Source organism: Mastigoproctus giganteus, chromosome 6 (genome assembly GCF_048544385.1).
Source record: "Mastigoproctus giganteus isolate SK-2022 chromosome 6, ASM4854438v1, whole genome shotgun sequence".
In the NCBI taxonomy this organism is placed as follows: domain Eukaryota; kingdom Metazoa; phylum Arthropoda; class Arachnida; order Uropygi; family Thelyphonidae; genus Mastigoproctus; species Mastigoproctus giganteus.
Genome location: NC_143580.1, coordinates 76,469,872 through 76,491,824, shown reverse-complemented (window position 1 = coordinate 76,491,824; position 21,953 = coordinate 76,469,872). Strand labels below are relative to the sequence as shown.

At 37.5% G+C, this 21,953-nt stretch overlaps 1 protein-coding gene across 1 annotated transcript in view; it reads left to right on the top strand.

Annotated features, from left to right (window-relative positions):
* LOC150084418 (NPC intracellular cholesterol transporter 1-like) overlaps window positions 1-21,953 on the top strand; it is a 594,638-nt gene that overhangs the window by 372,442 nt on the left and 200,243 nt on the right. Inside the window, exons 17-18 of the mRNA XM_090376055.1 lie at window positions 507-635; window positions 14,663-14,845. Coding sequence (XP_090232181.1) covers window positions 507-635; window positions 14,663-14,845 — 312 coding nt within the window. The remainder of the gene's footprint in view (window positions 1-506; window positions 636-14,662; window positions 14,846-21,953) is intronic.

Below are 21,953 nucleotides of genomic sequence, written 5' to 3'. Positions count from 1 at the left end.
TGGCTATCACAGACCGTCCGGACTTCGCCGAAATTGGGTCTGTTTGATTTGAATGTCATCCGAATATCAGTTCCATCATTTTAGACTCCCAGGTAGCAAGTACAGCTTGTCTGGCATATCAGAGAGAATGTCTGTGACAAACTCAAGGACCCATCTGTGGAAAAGAACCTAAAGTTCTCCACATGAGTGACAAGTTGTGACCCACTGCACTCTCACAGAAAACGTACTTTTGGTATTTAATTATTTAATACTGTGTTAATGAAATAATGTTATTTTTTTGCCTATGGTTTTCAGTGTTTTGGAAACAGTCATTTCATTGTTGGTAGTAGAAATACCACAAATTACTTTTGCAAATTTCTTACTATCTTGAAAGTAGCACATGCTTATTACGTTCACTGCAAAATTTTCCCATATTACTTCAAGAAACATTTTTTTTTGTTAAAATATTAAAATAAAGTTGACTTACCATTAATAACACTGCTCTTTATTTAAATTGTTTACTTTAGCGTTCTATTGAAGATGAACTAGAAAGAGGAAGCCATTCTGATATTGTTACAATAGGTGTAAGCTATTTGGTTATGTTTGTCTATATTGTTATTGCCCTAGGAGATGTACGCAGTTTCAAGCTCATTTTGGTAAGTGACTTTTTCACTGTTCTGTTTTCTTCTGATACATACAATGTTTTTAAAAATTGTCATAAATTTTGTAGTTACCATATGTATCTGCAAAAAAGCATACCACAAATATATGAATGTGTTTTAAGGTTGATCTGAACAAGTTTTCTGCATCAAAATGAAAAATACTCTTCCTTCTAGCACATAATGCAACACTACTCACAGACAATGTTATGTATTCTGTGCTATCTGCACTTTTTCACTAGAAGCAATATAAGATGGCATTAAATTTTCAAACTGATTCTCAAATATTTCTAAGTGTAGAATAGTGCTGAATCATAAAATTTTTGTTAAAAGAGAAAGCAACTGGCTAAAATTCTCTGCTGGTTAAAGGCACAATGTGGGGAAAAGATCCTATCGTGTGCAGGTGTGTATGATTGGTGCAAGAAGCTTTTTGTAGGTCATGAAGAAGTTGCTGACCTAAGTGCATGCTAGATGTGTGGGATCAGTACAAGAAATTGACAATATCCAAAGTTTATATTTTAAGCATATGTAGTATTTCTGTTAATATTTTCATAAAAGTACAGTATTTTTTTAATATATATAGTGATTGAAAATCAGTTCCAGGACACTATTATTGATTATTTCAGAAATTATGCATAAATAAACAAGTGTCTACAGGAATATATATATATATATATATATATATATATATATATATATATATCAGCAGAATCAATAAAATGAAAGGGGAATATGCAACTTTAATAGTTCATATTTTTTTCATTATATACTCATATAAAAAAAAAAAATTAGCATTTGCCTGACACCCATGTTATATCAAGGTTGCACCATAACTCTAACTGCTCCTCAGCAGTCTACTTGCTGGTCTAATACTCGGAGATGAGAGTATCCACGTGCTACTCAAAGAATTTTCAGCTCCAAGGAATAATATTGAAAGATACATTTTTGAAGAATTTTGCCATTTTATTGACCTGATTGTCATATTAAATTGTACTCTATAACTAGCTTTATAGCTGTAGGCATGCTTCTTAATATATTTAAATTTAGCCAGAGATTTTGTTGGTCACTACTTGATATGTGTAGAACCTTTGTATCATTCGAATCTTGTTTGTTGTTTGGTTTTTAGAAGCATTAGCAACTAAGGCCATATTGCTCTGGGGATATGCGGTGGTCATTCCCTGACCACCAGTGTGCTACGCACTGCCTTTCCTGCCCACCTGGCTACGGAGGCACCTCAAATCTTGTCTCATTGTTATAGAGTGAGTGGTAGGGGTATTCAAATTTTTTAATTGTGGTAAATAGGTAGCTCTAAAGCAGTGGTTTTCAACCTTTTTTTTTTTTTAATAATGGCACCCTTAATTAATTAATTTTATTTTGTGGCACCCCTACTCAATTTTCTGCCTGTTAGATCCAAATTCTCTCTCTCTCTCTCTGTGTATATATTAAAAATATATTATATGATAGTTATTATAATAATAGAATAACTATAATAATTATAAGGATGTACCTTTTTATAATGAAATAAATACTTAAATTAAAAAAAAAAAAAAAGTTAAAGTAACTTAAACCCAAATTATGTGGCACCCATGGAATGTTGTTGCGGCACCCCGGTTGAAAACCACTGCCCTAAAGTTTGAATCACTTAGGTTGGCATTAAATGGATAATTTTGTTTTATATAAAAATTAACTTATAATCTTTAAGCCTAATAGTCTAGCCTAATATATATATAACACAAACTTGGTAGCATGGTATTATTACTTCTGCGTAACTGGTGTATCAATAAGCACATTCAAATTTTAATTATATATAATTAATAACATAAATGTATAACATAACCAGTGCATAGTGTTATTACTGCATTAGATATATTTGTTTAGCGTAGTATTTTTTAAAAATTATATTGAATTTGAATGAAAATCATGCCTTAGACCAGAGCAGCAAAGCAAAGGGCTCAAGCTAGTGGGAGTGCGAAAGCTCTGGCCATAACTGAGGTGGCACCTCCGTAGCCAGGTGGGCAGGAGCAGCAGTGCGTAGCACATGCTTTTTGATTACACTGGGGTTCGAGCCCGTGACCACCAAATACGGAGGATGCAGAAAGGTCAGGGAATGACCACTGCATATCCCTGGAGCAATATGGCCTTAGTTGCTAATGCCCCTAAAAACCAAATAACAATAACAACCATAACTAAGGTTGCAGATGTCCTCTGAATCATGGCCTTATGCAATCTATGGTTTCTTTATTGTATGCAGTGCAATCATGAACCTCATACTCCTTACATTGTGTTCTCAATGTAAGGAGTGTGAGGATATTAGGCTCCAACTCAGTGTGTTATGGGGCTTTAATGAGAGCTTGAAGAACAGGGTCGATGCCCTGAAAGGAATTAAATTGGGGCCCATCAAACATTCAGCTGCCCACATCAATGCCAAAGCTTGCACTTTATCATCAGACAACACATTGGTAACCCCCAAGGCAGATTGAAGCTGGTCCCACATGGGCTAGCTCTTTGCAATGACTATTGTCAGGGGAAACAGGAAATATTTTGTACAAAGAGGAAATGTGAAATAGGACCAGAGTATGTCTGCTGGGGCAACACTTGATGACGTTGAAGAGCAAATATCATCTTTTAAGGACACAAAAGGTGATATTGTTGTACATGTTGGCACTAATGACATTAAGATAGGAGATTTGCAAATTTAATTAACAAGTACAGGGCAATGTTGAAATAAAACCGTGAGTTAAGGGTAAATTTGAGTGTCTGCAATTCTGCCCAGATATGATTGGCGGGAGTAAATGATGAGAGTCTTGTCAATCAATTCAGCCCTGTGCAAGGCTCATGGGGTAGAATTTTACTTAGCATGGTCTATGCTTGTTAACAGGAGAGACTGTTCTACAGGCATTAGCATTAGTAGAGTCACATGATGTAAGAAAGCAAGCTTATACAGCATCAGCCAAAATAAAACTTCCCATTTCACTGATCCATTCATTCCAAATGTTTGTTTAGTTCTGCCTTGAATTTATTTAAGCTATCAACTTCCACAACAACAGTTCGACGTTTGATCCAGCAATCAACTACCCGCTGGCTAAAGACAAACTTTCACACATCTATTCTACTATTGCCTTTCCTCAGTTTGAATCTATTTCCCCTCAGGTTTGTAATCTGAGCAAGAGGAAGAATCCCCTCAGCATTAAGCCTGCTTAATCCATTCAAGGCCTTATACACCTCAATCAGATCGCCTCGCAGGTGCCTGGTCTCCAGAAGCTGCAATTTGCAGAACTTAAGCATTTTTTCATAAGAGCACCCCTTTGTTCCCTTCATCAGTATTGTTGCCCTTCTCTGTGTTCGTTCTAGGAACTCTACATCCTTCCTAAAGTGAGGCTTCCAGACTTGTATGCAGTACTCAAGGTGTGGCCTGACCAGTGCCTTATATAAGGGGATAATCACCTCCTTATTCCTGCTCGCAAAATTCCTGTATATCATTGACAAGATCCCATGACCTAATTTGGCAGCCTGTCTTTTGGGCTGCCAGATTAGGCAGCCCAAAATTACCCCAAGGTCTCTTTCATTCTCCACTACCCTGAGCGTAACACCACATAGTTGGTACATTTCTTTGGGATTACTGCTACCCATATGCAGTACTTTGCATTTGTCAATGTTAAACTTCAGTTGCCACTTCTCAGCCCATCTACCCAACTTTTTCCGATTCTGTTGCAGCAGTATACTGTCATTACTGTTATTAACAACCCTGCCAACCTTTGTATCATCTGCAAACTTTGATATTAAGCTTGATATACCTTCATCAATATCATTGATATATATATATGCAAAACAACAATGGGCCCAACACCGAACCCTGAGGGACACCACCAATAACATTAGTCCATGTAGTGCAGTACCCATTGACCACCATTCTCTGTCTTCTCCCACTCAACCATCCTTTTATCCATTGTAGCAACTTGCCCTTAATGCCATACTGCTCCAATTTGTACAGTAGTCTTCCATGTGCAGACACTTAAATAAAAAGGGTACAAGAATATTTGCTGATGCTATTGAAGCAGTGTTAGGTGGATTGGAAAACTGTTAGCTTGGGGAGGGAGATATATAGACATAGATTGACTAGCCGCAGGCAGAGGTAAGAGTGATTCTTGCACTGATTCTATTGGAACAAGCAGCAGCCCTGAAATCACGGTGCTGGCGATTTCAAGTTACTGCTGGGAGTCACTATAAATCAAGTAAATACATGGGCTGTTTTAGGCTAACTAAGAGTAGAACAGGTGCATATACATTTGCATGTACATCAATGTTAGGAGTATAGTAAATAAATTTGAAGTGATGACCAAGACATCAAATGCAGACATTGTGGGGATATCGGAGATGTGGTGCCACTCAGGGATGCAGAATTTGAATGTGAGGAGTACAATGTATACAGAAAGGATAGGCAGGATAGAAGGGGGGAGGTATGCATTTAGTTAAGAAGTGCATAAAATCTATGGCAGTCCATCCAACATTGAATCAGTTTGGTGTGACATAAGCACTGAGAAAGCAAAAATGACAGTGTTAGTGTTTTATAGGCCTAATGACTCCGATGGGTACAATGAACTGCTGTACAGGAGATAGAGTGGGTCAGTAAATCAGAATGTCTTATAATGGGGATTTTAACTTCCCACATATTGATTGGAACTTGTGGATTGGTCACTAGCAAGGCTTTTGTAGATTTACTGGGTGATTGTTTTCTACAGCACCATGTTCAAGAGGCAACATGAGGGAGTAATACTCTTGATCTGATTATCAGTGGTGGTAATAATTCATGCATTAAGAATCTGCAGATAAAAGAATCACTTTGTGGTGGTGATCATAGTGTATTAATTTGGGATTTACTTAACGTAACTACTGCAAAGGGTAAAGGAAGGGGTTTTTGCTTTCGTAAAGATGACTATGTGGTCTCAATTCTATACAGTAGGACCAACATGTGATGTTACCATCAGCAAATTGTAAATGGGAAGCGGTCAAGGAATTAATCTTAGAAGCTACTAGGCTTCTCATACTAACTAAAAACTACTCTTCAAGGTATAGGCCTAAATGGATATCAAATGCATGGGATCCATATAAATTATTGGGGGACACAGAAGTGTGTGGTCAATATAAACTAGTTTGTAATAGAGTAACAAAGGTCAGGCAAGCAAAGGTAGAGTATGAGAAATCTTAATTTCTCATAATGGCAAAGGATGCATGGCAAAAACTTTTTTACTTATGTAAACACTGGAAGGAAGGGGATGAATCAAATTGGTCTACTCGATATCGGTGGTTTTACTATTGTTGATCCTGTTCAGGGTGCTGACAAGCTGAATGAGTATTTTGCATCTACATTTATACATGAAGAATTAGCATTTAGCATTAGCATTAGTAGAGGCATTTGATGCAAGAAAGCAAACTTATGCAGCATCAGCCAAAAAAAAAAAAAAAAAAACCACTTCACCCGTCTATTCATTCGAAATACCTGTCCAGCTGAGCCTTAAACTTATTTAGGCTATCAACTTCCACGACAAGGGATGGAAGTCTGTTCCACCAACCAGCCACCTGCTGGCTAAAGGCAAATTTCCGCATGTCTTTCCTCAATTTGAATTTATGTCCTCCCAGGTGATGATTCTGAGCAAGAGGAAGAATCCCATCAGCACTGAGCATGCTCAAACCATTCAAAGCTTTATACACCTCTATCAGATCACCTCACTGGTGCCTAGTCTCCAGACACTGTAATTTGCAAAACATAAGCCTTTCTTCGTAAGAGCAACCCTTTGTTCCATTCACTAATCTTGTTGCCCTTCTCTGTACTCGTTCCAGCAGCTCTACATCCTTCTTGATATGAGGCCTCCAGACCTGTATACAGTACTCTAGGTGTGGCCTGACCATTGCCTTATACAAGGGAATAATCACCTCCTTATCCCTGCTAGAAAAATCCTTATATATCATTGATAATACGCCATGAGCTACTCTTGCACCCGTCTGCACTGCTCAGAGAACTTCATATCTGCCTGCACAACCACCCCCAGGTCCCTTTCATTCTCTACCACTGTCAGTGTAGTACCACAGAGTTGATATGTTGCTCTGGGGTTGCTGTTTCCCATATGTAGTACTTTACATTTGTCAATGTTAAACTTCATTTGCCACCTCTCAGCCCATCTGCTCAACCTTTCCAGATCCTGTTGCAGCAGCATAGTGTCAGTAGTGTCCTTGACAACCCTGCGAACCTTTGTATCGTCTGCAAACTTCTTTAGAGAAGGGGATTCTGGAAATTTATCAAACTCTAACAGGGAGCTAAATGATTTTTTTAATAACTGAGAGGAAAGTAGAAGAGAAATTGTTGAAGTTGAACATAAGAAAAGCGCCTGGTGTAGGTGGGATCTATACAATTATATTAAGGGAGGCAGTGAAGTTAATAAGCAAACCCTTAGCCATGATTATGAGAGCATCCTTTGATTCCAGAGTGTTTCCTGCAGACTGGAGATGTGAGAATGTATCCCCAATTCACAAAGGGGATCAAAGGATGACACGAGCAATTACAGACTTATTAGTTTAACATCTATTCCAGCAAAAATAATGTAGTCACTGGTATAAGAAGTAATGCAGGATCATCTAGACAAGGCCACAATTATACTTCAAACACAGCTTTAAGTTGGTATGTGGAAATCTTGTCTGACCAATCTTATTGGATACTACAATGTGGTCATAAAGAAACTGGATTCAAAAAATAATTTTGATATCATATACTTTCTGGAACAAGATATGATCCAACAATGATAGATGTCTTTGTGTGTGCTAGGTGCAGAGACCATGAAGAAATCAGATACCAGCTCAGTGTTCTTTACGGTGTTTATGTGAGATTGAAGAGTAGGGTAAATGCAGTCTAAGAAATTAATATTGGTGGCCCATGAAGCTTTCAGCTGCCCACCTCAACACCACAGCTCACTCTTTGCATCAGATAACAGAGCAGCAATTTTCAAGGCGCAATGGCACTGGTCTCACAGGAGCTAGTTACTGTCAGTGATTCGGATGTGAGGGAAACAGTAAATATGTTGTGCAAGAAGGATATGTGGAATTGGACAAAGGTATGTTTGCCAGCGGCAAAAGTAGATGATAGAGAATTTTGATCTTTTAAGGGCGCAACAGGTGATATTGTTGTATGCATTGGCACTAATAATATTAAGACTAAGAGATCTGAGGACTTACTTAACAAGTAAAGTGCAATGTTGGCAAAAATTTGTGAGTTAGGATTGAATTTGAAATTGACTGCAATTCTGCCCAGACACGATAGGAGGGAGTATATGTTGGGAGCCTTGTCAATCAGTTCGGCCATAGAGAGAATGTGCAAGGCTCATGGGGTAGAATTATTCTCAGCATGGTCTGTGCTTGTTAACAGCAGAGATGGCTTTTACAAGGATGGGATATTCTTGAATATAAGTGATGCAAGAATATTTGCTGTTGCTATTGTGGCAGTGATAGGTGGGTCGGAAAACTACTAGCTTGGGGGGATACACAGACTAATAATTTAACAAGAGTTGCAGACAGAGGTGAAAGTGATTCTTGAATTGCCAGTTGGCTGCTGCTTGTACCATATTGGTACATGCAGCAGCCTGGAAAGCGAGTTGTCTGGGATTTCATGCCCTGCTGTGGATCATCGTGTAACAAATGAATACATCTGCTATGTTAGGGTAACTAAGGGTAAGAACAGGTGCACATATACTTGCATGTACACTAATCCTAGGAGTATTGTAAATAAATTTGATGAATTCGAAGTACTGATTAAGTTGTCAAATGCAGACATTGTTGACTGGGGTGACGATTGCAATGTTGAGTCAGTTTTGTGTGATATAAGCACTGGGGAAAACAAAATTGAGATTAGAAGTGTGTTATAGGCCTAATAACCATGATGAGTATACCAAACGGCTATGTAGGGAAATAGAGTGGGGCAGCAAATCAGAATGTCTCATAATGGGGAATTTTAACTTTCCAGATGTTGAATTGACTGGAATTTTTGGATTGGTCACTCACTAGCAAGACTTTTGTGGATTTCTTGGATGACTGTTTTCTACATCAGCATGTTTGAGAGACAACAAGAGGAAGCAATACTCGTGATCTGGTTATCAGCAATGATTCTTCATGCAATAAGAATGCAGTAAAAGATCCACTGGATGGCAGCGATCACAGTGTACTAATGCAGAATTTAATTAAAGACATAACTACTGTCAAGAGTAAGGGGAAATGGTTTTGCTTTTGTAAAGGTGACTACAGAGGTCCTAGACAGTTTTTGAATTGTGTGCAGCGGGACCAACTGATGATGTTATTAACAGCAGGTTCTAAATGGGAAGTATTCAGGAAAGTAATAAGCTACTAGGCTTTGCATACCAACAAAGAAATGCTGTTCAAGGTTTAGACCTAAATGGATGTCATGTGAACTATTGTGACATGTGACAGAGAAGAAAACTGGTTGGAATGCATATAAATTATCAGACAATAGAGATACAGAATTTATATCAACCTATGGTAGATATAAATCAATCTGTAATCAAGTGACAAAGGAGGTTAGGCAAGCTAAGGCAGATTATGAGAAGTCTCTGGCAAAGACTTCTATGGTTATATAAACATTAGAAGGCAAGGGTTGAATCACATTGGGCCACTTCATGTTTATGGGTTAACTGTTGATGACCCTGCTCAGGTTGTGGACAAATTGAATAGGTATTCAATAGGTATTGAATAGATACCTATTGAATAGGTATCTACATTCACACATGAGGAATTCTTTAGGGTAGGGGATGCCAGAAGTTTATTAAAATCTAACAAGGAGCTAAATGACTTTGTGATAACTGAAAGGAAAGTGGAGAAGAAATTGTTGAGGATGGACATAAAAAAGACACCTGGGGTGGATGGAATCTATCCAGTTATACAGGGTGGCACTGAAAGACTGAAGGGTTATGAAAAAATCATAACAATGAGTAAAACTCGTTGAGTTTTTCTATTCCAGTGAAAGATCAATTATTGAAACTCAGAGAAAATACCGGCAACATTTTAAAGTCCTCCTAGCGATAACATGATTCGGAACCTAATCGCCCGGTTTGAAAGAACTGGATCAGTCGGCGATCTTCCGGGAAGAGGTCCTAAGTGCACTGTGTGCACTGACGCAGCGGTGGAAGCTGTACGGCAGAGTGTCCTTGAAGATCCATCTGCCTCTACCCGTCGTTGCTCTGCTCAACTAGGCATCGCCAGAACATCGTTTCAGTAGATTCTGAAAGGATGGTCAGTCTTTCAGTAGCCACATTTTAATCTCCAAGGGATACTCTATAACCTGTAAAAAAAGAAAATAAAAAAGATTAAAAATGAACAAGTTATGACTTTTTCAAACCCTTCAGTCTTTCAGTGGCCACCCTATACTAAGGGAGCAGCAAAGGAGGTAAGCAAACTCTTTGTCTTAATTATTGGACCATCCTTGGATTCCGGGAAGGTTCCTGTGGACTGGAGAATTGCGAATATATCTCCAATTCATTGTGGGATAAAAAGGCAATATGAGTAATTACAGGCCTGTTAGTTTAATGTCTGCTCCAGAAAAATAATGGAATCACAGTTTAAAGAAGTGATGCAGGGCCATTTTGGACAGGCATGCATTTATATTGCAGTCACAGCATGGATTTGTCGAGGGGTGGTCTTGTCTGACCAATCTGATAGGTTACTATGATGCAGTGATCAAGGAATAGGATGCAAAAAATAATTTTTACATCATATACTTAATTTCAGGAAGGCTTTTGACACTATTGCACATAAAAGACTGCTGTACAAACTGGAGCAACATGGCATGGGCAAGTTACTGCTATGGATAAAAGGATGGTTAAGTGGAAGAAGACAGTGAGAGAGGTTATCAATGGGTACTGCTTTCGTTGTTTCATTGCTTATTAGTGGATTCAGTGCTGGTACCATTGTTGTTTTCAGCATTTATCAATGATATTGATGAAGGTATATCACCCATATAATGTCTGAGTTTTCAGATGATATAAAGATTGGCAGGGCGGTTAATGACAATCATTAGGGTGAGCTACTGCAACAAGATCTAGAAAAATGGGGTCGATGGGCTGAGAAATGATAGTTAAAGTTTAACATTGACAAATGCAAGGTACTGCACATGGTTAGCAGTAATCCCAGAGTAACTTATCAACTGTATAGTACTACACTCAGGGTAGTGGAGAATGAAGAAGACCTGGGGTAATTGTGTGGTCAGACATGAAATTCTCTGAGCAGTGCAGACATGCTGCCAGTACAGCTCATGGGGTCTTGTTCAATGTACAGGTCTGAAGTCCTCACTTTAGGAAGGATGTACATTTGCTGGAATGGGTGCAAAGAAGAGCAATCAGATTGGTGAAGGGAACAGAAATGGGCTCTTACCTAGAAAGTCTTCAGTTCTACAGATTGCACCTGTCAAGACCAAGCACCTGCAGGGAGATCTGATTGAGGTGTTTAAAGCTTGACTGGATTTATGGAGAGACATAAATTCAACTTGAGGAAGGATGGTTGCAGGATTGATGTACGGAAGTTTGCCTTGTTTGAGCAGGTGGTTGATTGTTGGAACAGGCTTCCATCTGTTGTTGTGGAAGTGGATGGATTGAATAAATTCAAGGAAGAACTAGACAAATTCTTGGTATGCAGGAATGGGTGAAGTGTGTAGTTTTTTTTTTTTTTTTTTGGCTGATGCTATATAAGCTTGCTTTCTAGCATGTTTTGCCATTACTACTACTGCTGCTATTCTTATTTATTTACTGGCCAACTCTATACATATATAATTCCACTCTTAATATTATTAAGAGATTATATAGTATTATAGACTATTAATATCATTAATATATTGGTTGTATCAGCTTTCATCCCCTTAAAAAATGATATTTGATCTACAATGTCAGCAAATTTTGGCAGGCAGACATACCCTGATCCTATTATACCTATCCTTTTTTGCACAATATATTTTCCATTTTCCTGATAATATTGTCACCGATAATAACTGCCTCCAGTGTTGTTAATGTGTAACTAATTTCATGATAAATAGCGTAGAAGAGAAATAAAGAGTGAACAAAGTAGCAAAATAAAGTTTTCCAAACTTTGTGAAGGAAAACAAAGTTAATATAGGAAGAATATAGCTTCTCATCATGCATTTATAAAACTAATGGCTTATGAGAAATAAAAAGAAGATATAGAAAAGTGAAAACAACGTAGTTGAGAACTAGAGGCCTCAGGTGACGAAAGAAGTTAACTTATGTACAAGTTAGTGCAATAGCATCATTTCTGTACCTAGCCAACTACTTAAGTAGTTACAAATTGGCATCATTTAAGTATATCTCATATTGTGAATACCTTCACAACAAGTTATCATGATATTGTACTACCTCAAATAAGTAATGCTTCACCATAGGAGAAGACTATTTTTACTTATTCTCGGTGGATACCACCACCCATACGGCACTGTTTTGGAGCTTATTGGCTCCTCATCGTTGGGTGGGCAGATGCCAATCCCTAACTACTTAACTAGTTGGCTACATATAGAAATGATGCTATTGCACTAACTTGTAAGTAAGTTAACTTCTTTTGTAACCTGAGGCTCTAGCATTGAATTACGTTGTAATCTAAATTACCTTATGCTATCAGGCATCTCTCATATTGTGGAGTTATACTTTGCAACTGGGTTGTCATCTTTGCAACACCAGGGTTCTTGCCCACCCACCGATGAGGAGTCAATAAGCTCTGAAATGGTGCCATATGGGTAGTGGTATCCACTGAGAATAAGTAACAATAGCCTTCTCCTATGGTGAAGCATTACTTATTCGAGGTAGTGCAATATCATGGTAACTCATTGTTCACAACATGAGGTATACTTAAATGATGCCAATTCGTAACGACTTACATAGTTGGCTATGTACAGAAATTATGCTATTGCACTAACTTGTATGTAAGAAAAGTGAAAAGTAAAGGAAAAGGTAGAAAAAATAGATTTTCTATTTTTTCTTGAGCAGAAATCTCTATGGATCATGAATTTAAAGTCATTTATGTAAATAAGAAGAATAATGCAAATGTAAAAAAGATACACTGAGATAACCAATTAGAGGATACAAGTTTTATGGACCGTAATATAGACCTTGTAATATACAAGTTCATCAGTAAATGACAAGAGGTGCCTCCATAGCCAGGTGGGCAGGAGCAGCAGTGCGTAGCACACGCTTCTTGATTAGACCAGGGTTCGAGCCTGTGACTACCAAATACGGAGGATGCAGAAAGGTCAGGGAATGACCACCGCATATCCCCGGAGCAATATGGCCTTAGTTGCTAATGCTCCTAAAAACCAAATAACAACAACAACATCAACCCCAAGAAGGTTCCCTGCATACTTTGGTTCAGTGAGCTGTAGTCGGCTGCCACTGTTATGTGTAAATTTCAAACATTGTTCAAAAAGAATCCACCAAATAGATCTACGATTCTGCAATGGTACAGAAAATTCATAAAGGAATAATGTCCAAAGAAAAGTCAGTGAGGGCACTGACTTTTCTTTGGACATTATTCCTTTATGAATTCGAGAAAATTTTATGCAAAACCCAGAGAAATCCATGTAGTGACAGTTGTGAGCTTAACATGTCATATCCAGCAGCATGTATCGTGTTATGTCTCCATCTGCAAACAAAACTATACAAGTTAAAGAAGCCTTTGATCTATGATAAAATGAAGAAGATGGAATTTTATTGTTAAATTTCTCCATAATTACAATTTTGCAATTATGCTAGAGCGTGCACATTTTCAAATTGGCCAATAAAAACTTGAAGATCTCCTCTATCACTTGAAAGTGGTTTCATATTTGTGTCATGTGTACCCTATTCATGCAGTAATGTTTTAGTTTTATAAAGGATGTTTGTGGACCCCTGTATATTCAATAAATATGCTGTGATATGCTAAATATGCTTTTATAACTGCTTTAGTGACAGTGATGTCTAGTTTTTTGACTCAGGGATTAAGACAATTTTCCCATGCCATCGCATACCACTTGCAGTGAGAAGTGATTGTTGTTTAAGTAATAGTAGCTACATGTTAAGTTTGTGTATGCAGATTTTCCCTTGGGATACTAGTTAAAATTTCTCTAGGCATTGTATTGACTGCATGCTAATATTTTAAGAAATTAAATTTCTTGCTGTTTGTGGTAGAACTGTATATGCAGAAATTTAAAAATGGAGGGATCTGATCCATTAAAGGGGAGGGATATATCCTATTACACTAAAAAAGTTTTATCTGAACAGAAACAATGAATATGGACTAAAATTAGTAAGTGATCTAATTATCCATAATGAAAATTAAATTGCCAAAATGAAGTCTTTTTTTTTTTTTAAAGACTTCATTTTGGTAAAGCTTATGTTAAGCTTTACTAAAAGTAAATTATCTGAAACACAAATATACAATGATAATCAGTAAAAGGACTGAGTAAGCAACCAGTTACAGTGAATTCAATTTTTTAAAATTATTGAAACCAGCTAGCTACACCAACCTCTCTAAAGCAGATGCCTCTTGATAGTGGACCTGATCCAGTGAAGTCCACTTTAGAGAGGTTTCACTGTATATATATGTTGGTAAAATTATGTGTGAAATTTCATGGTGAGTATTATTTGTATTTTTATTGTTACAGTAATTATTAATATGTGATTCATGTAAATAAAATCTTAAATGTAGTCTGTTACTGGTTTATCCAACATGTTTTATGTTACAGGTACATGTTGAGGAAACAAATAACATTATGCATATTAGAAAATAGGCACTATTGTATTATCAGTTTTATGCTGTGGGTGCATGCATGGACATGTAAGGAAATGTTTACTAATACATGTATTAAATAAATAAATATACAGTATATATATATATATATATATATATATATTATTTTTTTTTTCCATATCTTTTTTGATGATAGTACTTCTACCACTGAAATTTACTGTTATTTTTAATAACTATTATTCCAGGTGGATTCTAAAGTTTCTTTGGGGCTTGTAGGTGTCATCATTGTGCTTATTTCTGTTTTTGCATCATTTGGTATCTTCTGTTATGTAGGCATCCCTGGTACCCTCATTACCATGGAAGTTATTCCATTTTTGGTCCTTGCTGTTGGAGTAGATAACATATTCATTTTAGTACAAGCATTTCAGGTATGTGAAAGAAAATATTCTTAAACTTTAACTTAATTTTTTTATTTATATAAATACAAGGTCTGATGGTGGTAAACTAGTCAGACTAATTTTAGTGAGACTAGTGAGACTAATATATCATTATAGCGGTACAGAATGAATTTTATATGTCCTTCAAAGCCTTGCAAAAGCTGTACACTTTAATGCTGCTGCTGCTGCCACTATTGAAATATCTCTAAAATACTCCTCTATCTACTTATTACAATTTTTAACCATCATTAATTATGGAAAAAGTTTTGCTTTCATTGAATACTAACTTATGGAAGAGAAAAAGAAGTTAGAAGGTAGCCAAATCTAGTGAATAAAACTTATGATTAAGCTGCATGGTTTTTTTTTTTTTTTCTCCTCTCTCTTCAACTAATGTGTTTTCATGATAGGAATATATTCAGTTGGCCAAATATTTTTTTTCTTTTTCATAAAATGCTATCATTTAAATATTTCAGAACTCTTACACAACAGTTGATTACTGTTTGACCATAGACAATGAATTCTAAACGAACAGTGATATTGTTATTAAAAAAAAAATCAGCATGTTTTTCTTGACTTTCAAGGATTATGGAATTTTCCATCTATGATTGTTATTTTGTTTCTGAAATACCTATATTTCATTACAGTTATGCAAGCTGTTCAGTGAATATAGAGACCGGCTCAATTCTAAAAATTTTATTTGTTATAGATCATCTTGGCTTTTTTTTTTTTTTTTATGTAAGCCCCAGACACGAAAGGTATCAAAACCTATAGTACTTAGTACTGTGCATAGTTTGAAAGAGATGGGGGGGGGGGACGGAAACTTTGCTCTAGAGACTAAACATGGGTTTCCCCTATTAAAAAATATTGTTCAAGATTTAGGCCTAAATGGTTGTTACATGAACTAATGAGACTCGTGGCAGAGAAGAAAAATGCATGAGATGTTTTATAAATTATCAGGCAACATAGAAGCTAATGGCAGATATAAGCTAGTCTGTAAAAACAAGTCACAAATAAGGTTAGGCAGGCGAAGGCAGATTACGAGAAATCTTTGGCAAAGGATGCTAAAAAAACAGCAAGGATTTCTTTACTTATATAAACTCTAAAAGGAAGGGGATGAATCTGATTGGTCCACTTGACATTGATGGTTCGACTGTTGATGATCCTGCTCAGATAGTAAACAAACTGAATGAGTATTTTGCATCTACATTCACACATCAGGAGTTATTAAGGTTTCAAAATGCCAGATTATCAAATTGTAGCAGGGTTCTTAATGATTTTGTAATAACTGAGAGCAAACGGAGGAAAAATTGTTGAAGTTAAAAATAAGAAAGGCACCTGGGGTGGATGGGATCTATGCAGTTATATTAAAGGTGGCAGCAAAGGAAGTAAGCAAACCCTTAGCTACAATTATGAGAGCATCCTTATACTCAAGGGAAGTCCCCACGGACTGGAGATGTGTGTGTGTGCAAAATGTATCCCCAATTCACAAAGGGCGATCGAACGGTGACATGAGTAATTACAGACCAGTTACTTAAACTTCTGTTACGGGTAAAATAATGGAGTCACTGGTTAAAGATACATTGCAGGATTATCTAGACAAGACTGCAGCAATAATTCAGACACAGCATGGGTTTGTTAAGGAAAAGTCTTGTCTGACAAATTTGATTAGATATTATGATGTGGTTACAAAGGAACTGGATGCAAAAAAATAATTTTGATATCATATACTTGGATTTCAGGAAAGCTTTTGACACTGTTGTGCATGGATGACTACTGTAAAAATTGGAGCAGAATGGTATTAAGGGTAAGTTGCGACAATGGATAAAAGAATGATTGAGTGGAAGAATACAGAGGGTGGTAATCAATGGGTGCTGCTCTTTGTGGACTAATGTTATTAGTGGAGTATGACAGGGTTGGATGTTGGGTCCACTGTTGTTTTGTATATTTATCAATGATATTTGATAAATGCTATATCAGGCATTTATCACGAAGGTATATCAGGCTTAGTGTCGAAGTTTGCAGATGATACAGAGGTTGGCAGGGTTGTTAATGACAGTAATGGCAGTAAAAAAAAAAAAGTAAATTGCAGCCATTATCAACCCACTGCAGGATGGAAGCCTCCTCAACAATTCATGTTGAGGGAACTGGACCATAATCTGCCACGCTGGTCCAGTGCGAGTTGGCAGATCGACCGTATTCAGCAGTCAGGGGCTTGAACCCCGGTCTACTCAAAGAGCGTGTGCTACTGCACTCCCGCTCCTGCCCACTCGGCTACGGAGGCCTTGCAGTGTGCTACTGCAACGGGATCTAGAAAATTTGGGCGGAGAAGTGGCAACTGAAGTTTAACATTGACAAATGCAAAGTACTGCATTATGGGTAGAAGTAACCCCAGAGAAATGTACCAACTGTGTGGTACTACACTTAAGGTGGTAGAAAATGAAAAGGACATGGGAGTAATTGTGCAGTCAGATATGAAGTTTTCTGAGCAATGCAGACAGGCTGCCAGGGCAGGTCATGGGGTTTTGTCAATGATATACAGGAATTTTGCTAGCAGGGAAAAGGAGGTGATTGTCCCTCTGTATAAGGCAATGGTCAGGGGAATGAAGGGATCCACTTACCAAGAGAGGCCTAAGTTCTGCAAATTGCAGAAATAATTTTGATTAATTTGTCACTAGGCACCCGTGACATGATCTGATTGAGGTGTATAAGGCCTTAAATGGGTTGAGCATGCTGAATTCTGATGGGATTCTTCCACTTGTTCAGATTACGAACCTAAGGGGGCATAAATTCAAATTGAGGAAAGATAGATGTGCGGAAATTTGCCCTTAGCCAGCGGGTAGTTAATTGCTGGAACAAATTTTCCATCTGTGGTTGTGGAAGTAGTAGTAACAGTAGTAGCATGTTATGCAAGAAAGCAAGTGTGTGAGCTTATACAGCATCAGCCAAAAAAAAAAAAAAAAATCACACCATTCCCTCCAAATGCCTGTCCAGTTCCTCCTTAAATTTATTTAACCTATCAACTTCCACAACGACAGAGGGAAGTTTGTTCCAGCAATTAACCACCCGCTGGCTAAAGGCAACTTTCCACACATCTATTCTACATCTGTCTTTTCTTAATTTGAATTTATGCCCCCTTAGGTTCATAATCTGAACAAGTGGAAGGATCCCATCAGAATTCAGCGTGCTCAACCCATTCAAGGCCTTATACACCTCAATCAGATCACCGCGCAGGTGCCTAGTCTCCAGCCACTGCAATTTGCAGACCTTAAGCCTCTCTTGGTAAGAGGATCCCTTCATTCGCCTCACTAATCTTGTTGCCCTTCTCTGTACACACTCAAGCAAATCGACATCTTCCTAATAAGGCCTCCAGACCTGTACGCAGTACTAAAGGCGTGGCCTGACCATTGCCTTATACAGACGGACAATCATTTTCTACCACCTTAAGTGTAGTACCAAACAGTTGGTACTTTTCTCTCGGGTTACTTCTACCCATATGCAGTACTTTGCATTTGTCAAGGTTAAACTTCAGTTGCCACCTCTTAGCCCATCTGCCCAAATTATCTAGATCCTGTTGCAATAGCACACTGCCATTACTGTCATTAACAACCCTGCCAACCTTTGTATCATCTGCAAACTTCGACACTAAACCTGATATACCTTCATCAATATCATTGATAAATAAACAAAACAACAGTGGTCCCAACACCGAACCCTGTGGGACTCCACTAATAACATTAGTCCACGAAGAGCAACACCCATTGATTACCACCCTCTGTCTTCTCCCACTTAACCATCCTTTTGTCCATTATAGCAACTTAGCCTTAATACCATTCTGCTCCAATTTGTACAATAGTCTTCCATGCGCAACAGTGTTAAAAGCTTTCCTGAAATCCAAATATATGATATCAAAATTATTTTTTTACATCCAGTTCCTTTGTAACCACATCATAATATCATATCAGATTTGTCAGACAAGACTTTCCCTTAACAAACCCATGCTGTGTCTGAATTATTGCTGCAGTCTTGTCTAGATGATCCTGCAATGCATCTTTAACCAGTGACTCCATTATTTTACCCGGAACAGAAGTTAAACTAACTGGTCTGTAATTACTCGTGTCACCCTTTGATCCCCCTTTGTGAATTGGGGATACATTTGCACATCACCAGTCTGTGGGAACCTCCCCTGAGTCCAAGAATGCTCTCATAATTATTGCTAAGGGTTTGCTTAGTTGCTTTGCCACCTCCTTTAATATAACTGGATAGATCCCATCCACCCCAGTTGCTTTTCTTATGTTTAACTTCAACAATTTCTCCTCCACTTTGCTCTCAGTTATTACAAAATCATTAAGTACCCTGCTACAATTTGATAATCTTCTGCCATTTTCAAACCTTAATAAATCCTGATGTGTGAATGTAGATGCAAAATACTCATTCAGTTTGTTTGCTATCTGAGCAGGATCATCAACAGTCGAACCATCGATGTCAAGTGGACCAATCAGATTCATCCCTTTCCTTTTAGAGTTTATATAAGTAAAGAAATCCTTGCTGTTTTTCTTAGCATCTCTTGTCAAGGATTTCTCGTAATCTGCCTTCGCCTGCCTAACCTCCTTTGTGACCTGATTATAGACTAGCTTATATCTGCCATAGGCTTCTGAGTCACTTGATAATTTATATGCATCCCATGCATTTTTCTTCTCTGTTACAAGTCTCATTAGTTCATTTGATAATTATTTAGGCCAATTCGGCCTAAATGATAAATTGATAGCTTAAATAAATTTAAGGGGAAACTGGACAAGCATTTAAAGGGTATTGTTGTGTAAAATTTTTATTATTTTTTTTTCTGGCTGATGCTACATAAGCTCATACGCTTGCTTTCTTGCATCGCATGCCACTACTACTACTACTTCAAGTCTCCAATATGCAAAGTGGTGGTATTGCCACTGGCTGATAAGAATCATCTATTGCTTGCATCCCTATCAAAATACAGTTAAACTTGGTTATAACGAGCATCAAGGGACCAACAAAATTTCCTCTCTATATTATAATCTGTCTAAATTACCATCTTATACCACATGGAGTTTTAATATATTTTATTTAGGTGTTACCTAAACTAATATACATTAGAGTAACGTTTCAGGTAGCTTGCTGATACCCATCATCAGACCTTGCTTTTGGGAGACAAAAATAACAGGCGCCTCCGTAGCCAGGTGGGCAGGAGCAGCAGTTCGTAGCACACGCTTCTTGATTAGACCGGGGTTCGAGCCCGTGACCACCAAATACGGAGGATGCGGAAAGGTCAGAGAATGACCACCGCATATCCCCGGAGCTATATGGCCTTAGTTGCTAATGCTCCTAAAAACCAAATAACAACAACAACAAAAATAACTTATATTTTACATTGAGTAGATCTAAATAACAATCAACTAAGATGTATTTACATATGATCAATTCTAATTTACAGAAAATAGAAGAAAAGTTCTAGGTTATAATAACAAATTAGCAAATTAGCAATTAGCATATCTAAGTTATGATTACAATCTAAAGGAACAATTCTATGTTGCAGTTATGTTACAATGAGTTATTTTCAGTTGAATTATGGTTAACCTATTTTTAATTAAATAAATAAACTTCTTACCTGCTAACCGAATCCTACTGCTGGACGCTCAGATCTAAATGGTCAAGAGGCTCAGTCAGCAATACACTTATAGGTAAGGTATTCATATAGTTAGCCAATAAGAATAGTGCTGGTTGCCTAGCCTAAATTCAGGGTGCTTGTGCGATGGCCTTTGTTCTCTTGCTCTGGTTCCGGGTTGTGGTGTGAAGGACACCTGAGTTGACCTTTGCTCATCAGGTGTGTAGGCTGTTTCTGGGGTCTGGAAGAGGGTGTACGCTGTCTGTTCCTCTGGTTGATTCGTTTCCTTTTCTTTCCTGGAGAACCTTACTTCTTCACTTATTTTTTCTATAAAGAGATGAATACACTGTGGGTTGAAATCAACCCCCTGTTTTCTATTGATTGCTGAGGATCCAAATGATTTGATAAGAAAGGCTTCTTTAAATTTTCTTTTGTTATACTGTCTATCTCTGGATAGGATGCTTGTGTTATGGAAATTCCAAGTGTCATTACATTGGAAGGCATGGAGAGCTGTATCAGATTGTTGAATTCTGCCATATTCTACATCTTTTTTGTGCCCCTTTATTCTACACTGTAGGCATCTGTATGATTTCCCTATATATATACTACCACATCCACACTGTCTTATATATAGGACCTCTAGGATTATCTGGTAGTTGAACCGTAGCTTTATGATCTGTTTGATGGAGGCTGAACTTTTGTAAAAGATGACAATCCCAAATTTCTTGGCTTCTTTGGTATTTTAGGGCTGATTGAAGGTATACATATGGAGGTCCTTCTGTCGATGCTAGGTTGTGGTTGCACAATGGACTTGGAGGTGTCAATGATGGCTTTATTGATGATGTGAAGATTAAAGATCCATTCTTTAAGGCAACCCTAGTTATTGTATTTAGTTCCAGTTGTATATTATCTTCATTGCAAATACTGTAGGCTCTCCGGATGAAAGACTTTAGAAAGCCTATTTTTTTAGAGAAAGGATGGCAAGATTTATAGTTTTAGTATGATGCTGGTATCTGTGGGTTTTCTGAAAACTTCCATATATAGTTTTTTGGCCTTTCTTGAAAAAAAAGGATGTCCAGAAACAGAATTTGGCCGTTGTTCTTGATCTCTATTTTGAAGTTGATTTTTTGTTGGTAACTGTTGAGAGCTTCAAAGAATTTTTGTGAATTATCCGTGCCATGATTCCAGCAGCTATGATGTCATCCACTTACCTGCTCCAGAATTTTGGTTTTATCTGTTGGTTTTCCAAGAAATCTTCTTCAAATTTAGTCATAAAAATTTCTGCCAGGAGAGGAGATAGTGCATTTCCCATGATGAGCCCAGATATCAGCATGTAGAATTTCCCATTGAAGATGAAGTAAGATTTACCTATGGAGAGATCTATGAGATCCATTATTTCTGTGGCGGGAAGGGGTCTTGGGTATCCTCCAAACTATAGACAGTCATATCACAACGGGATACCCAAGA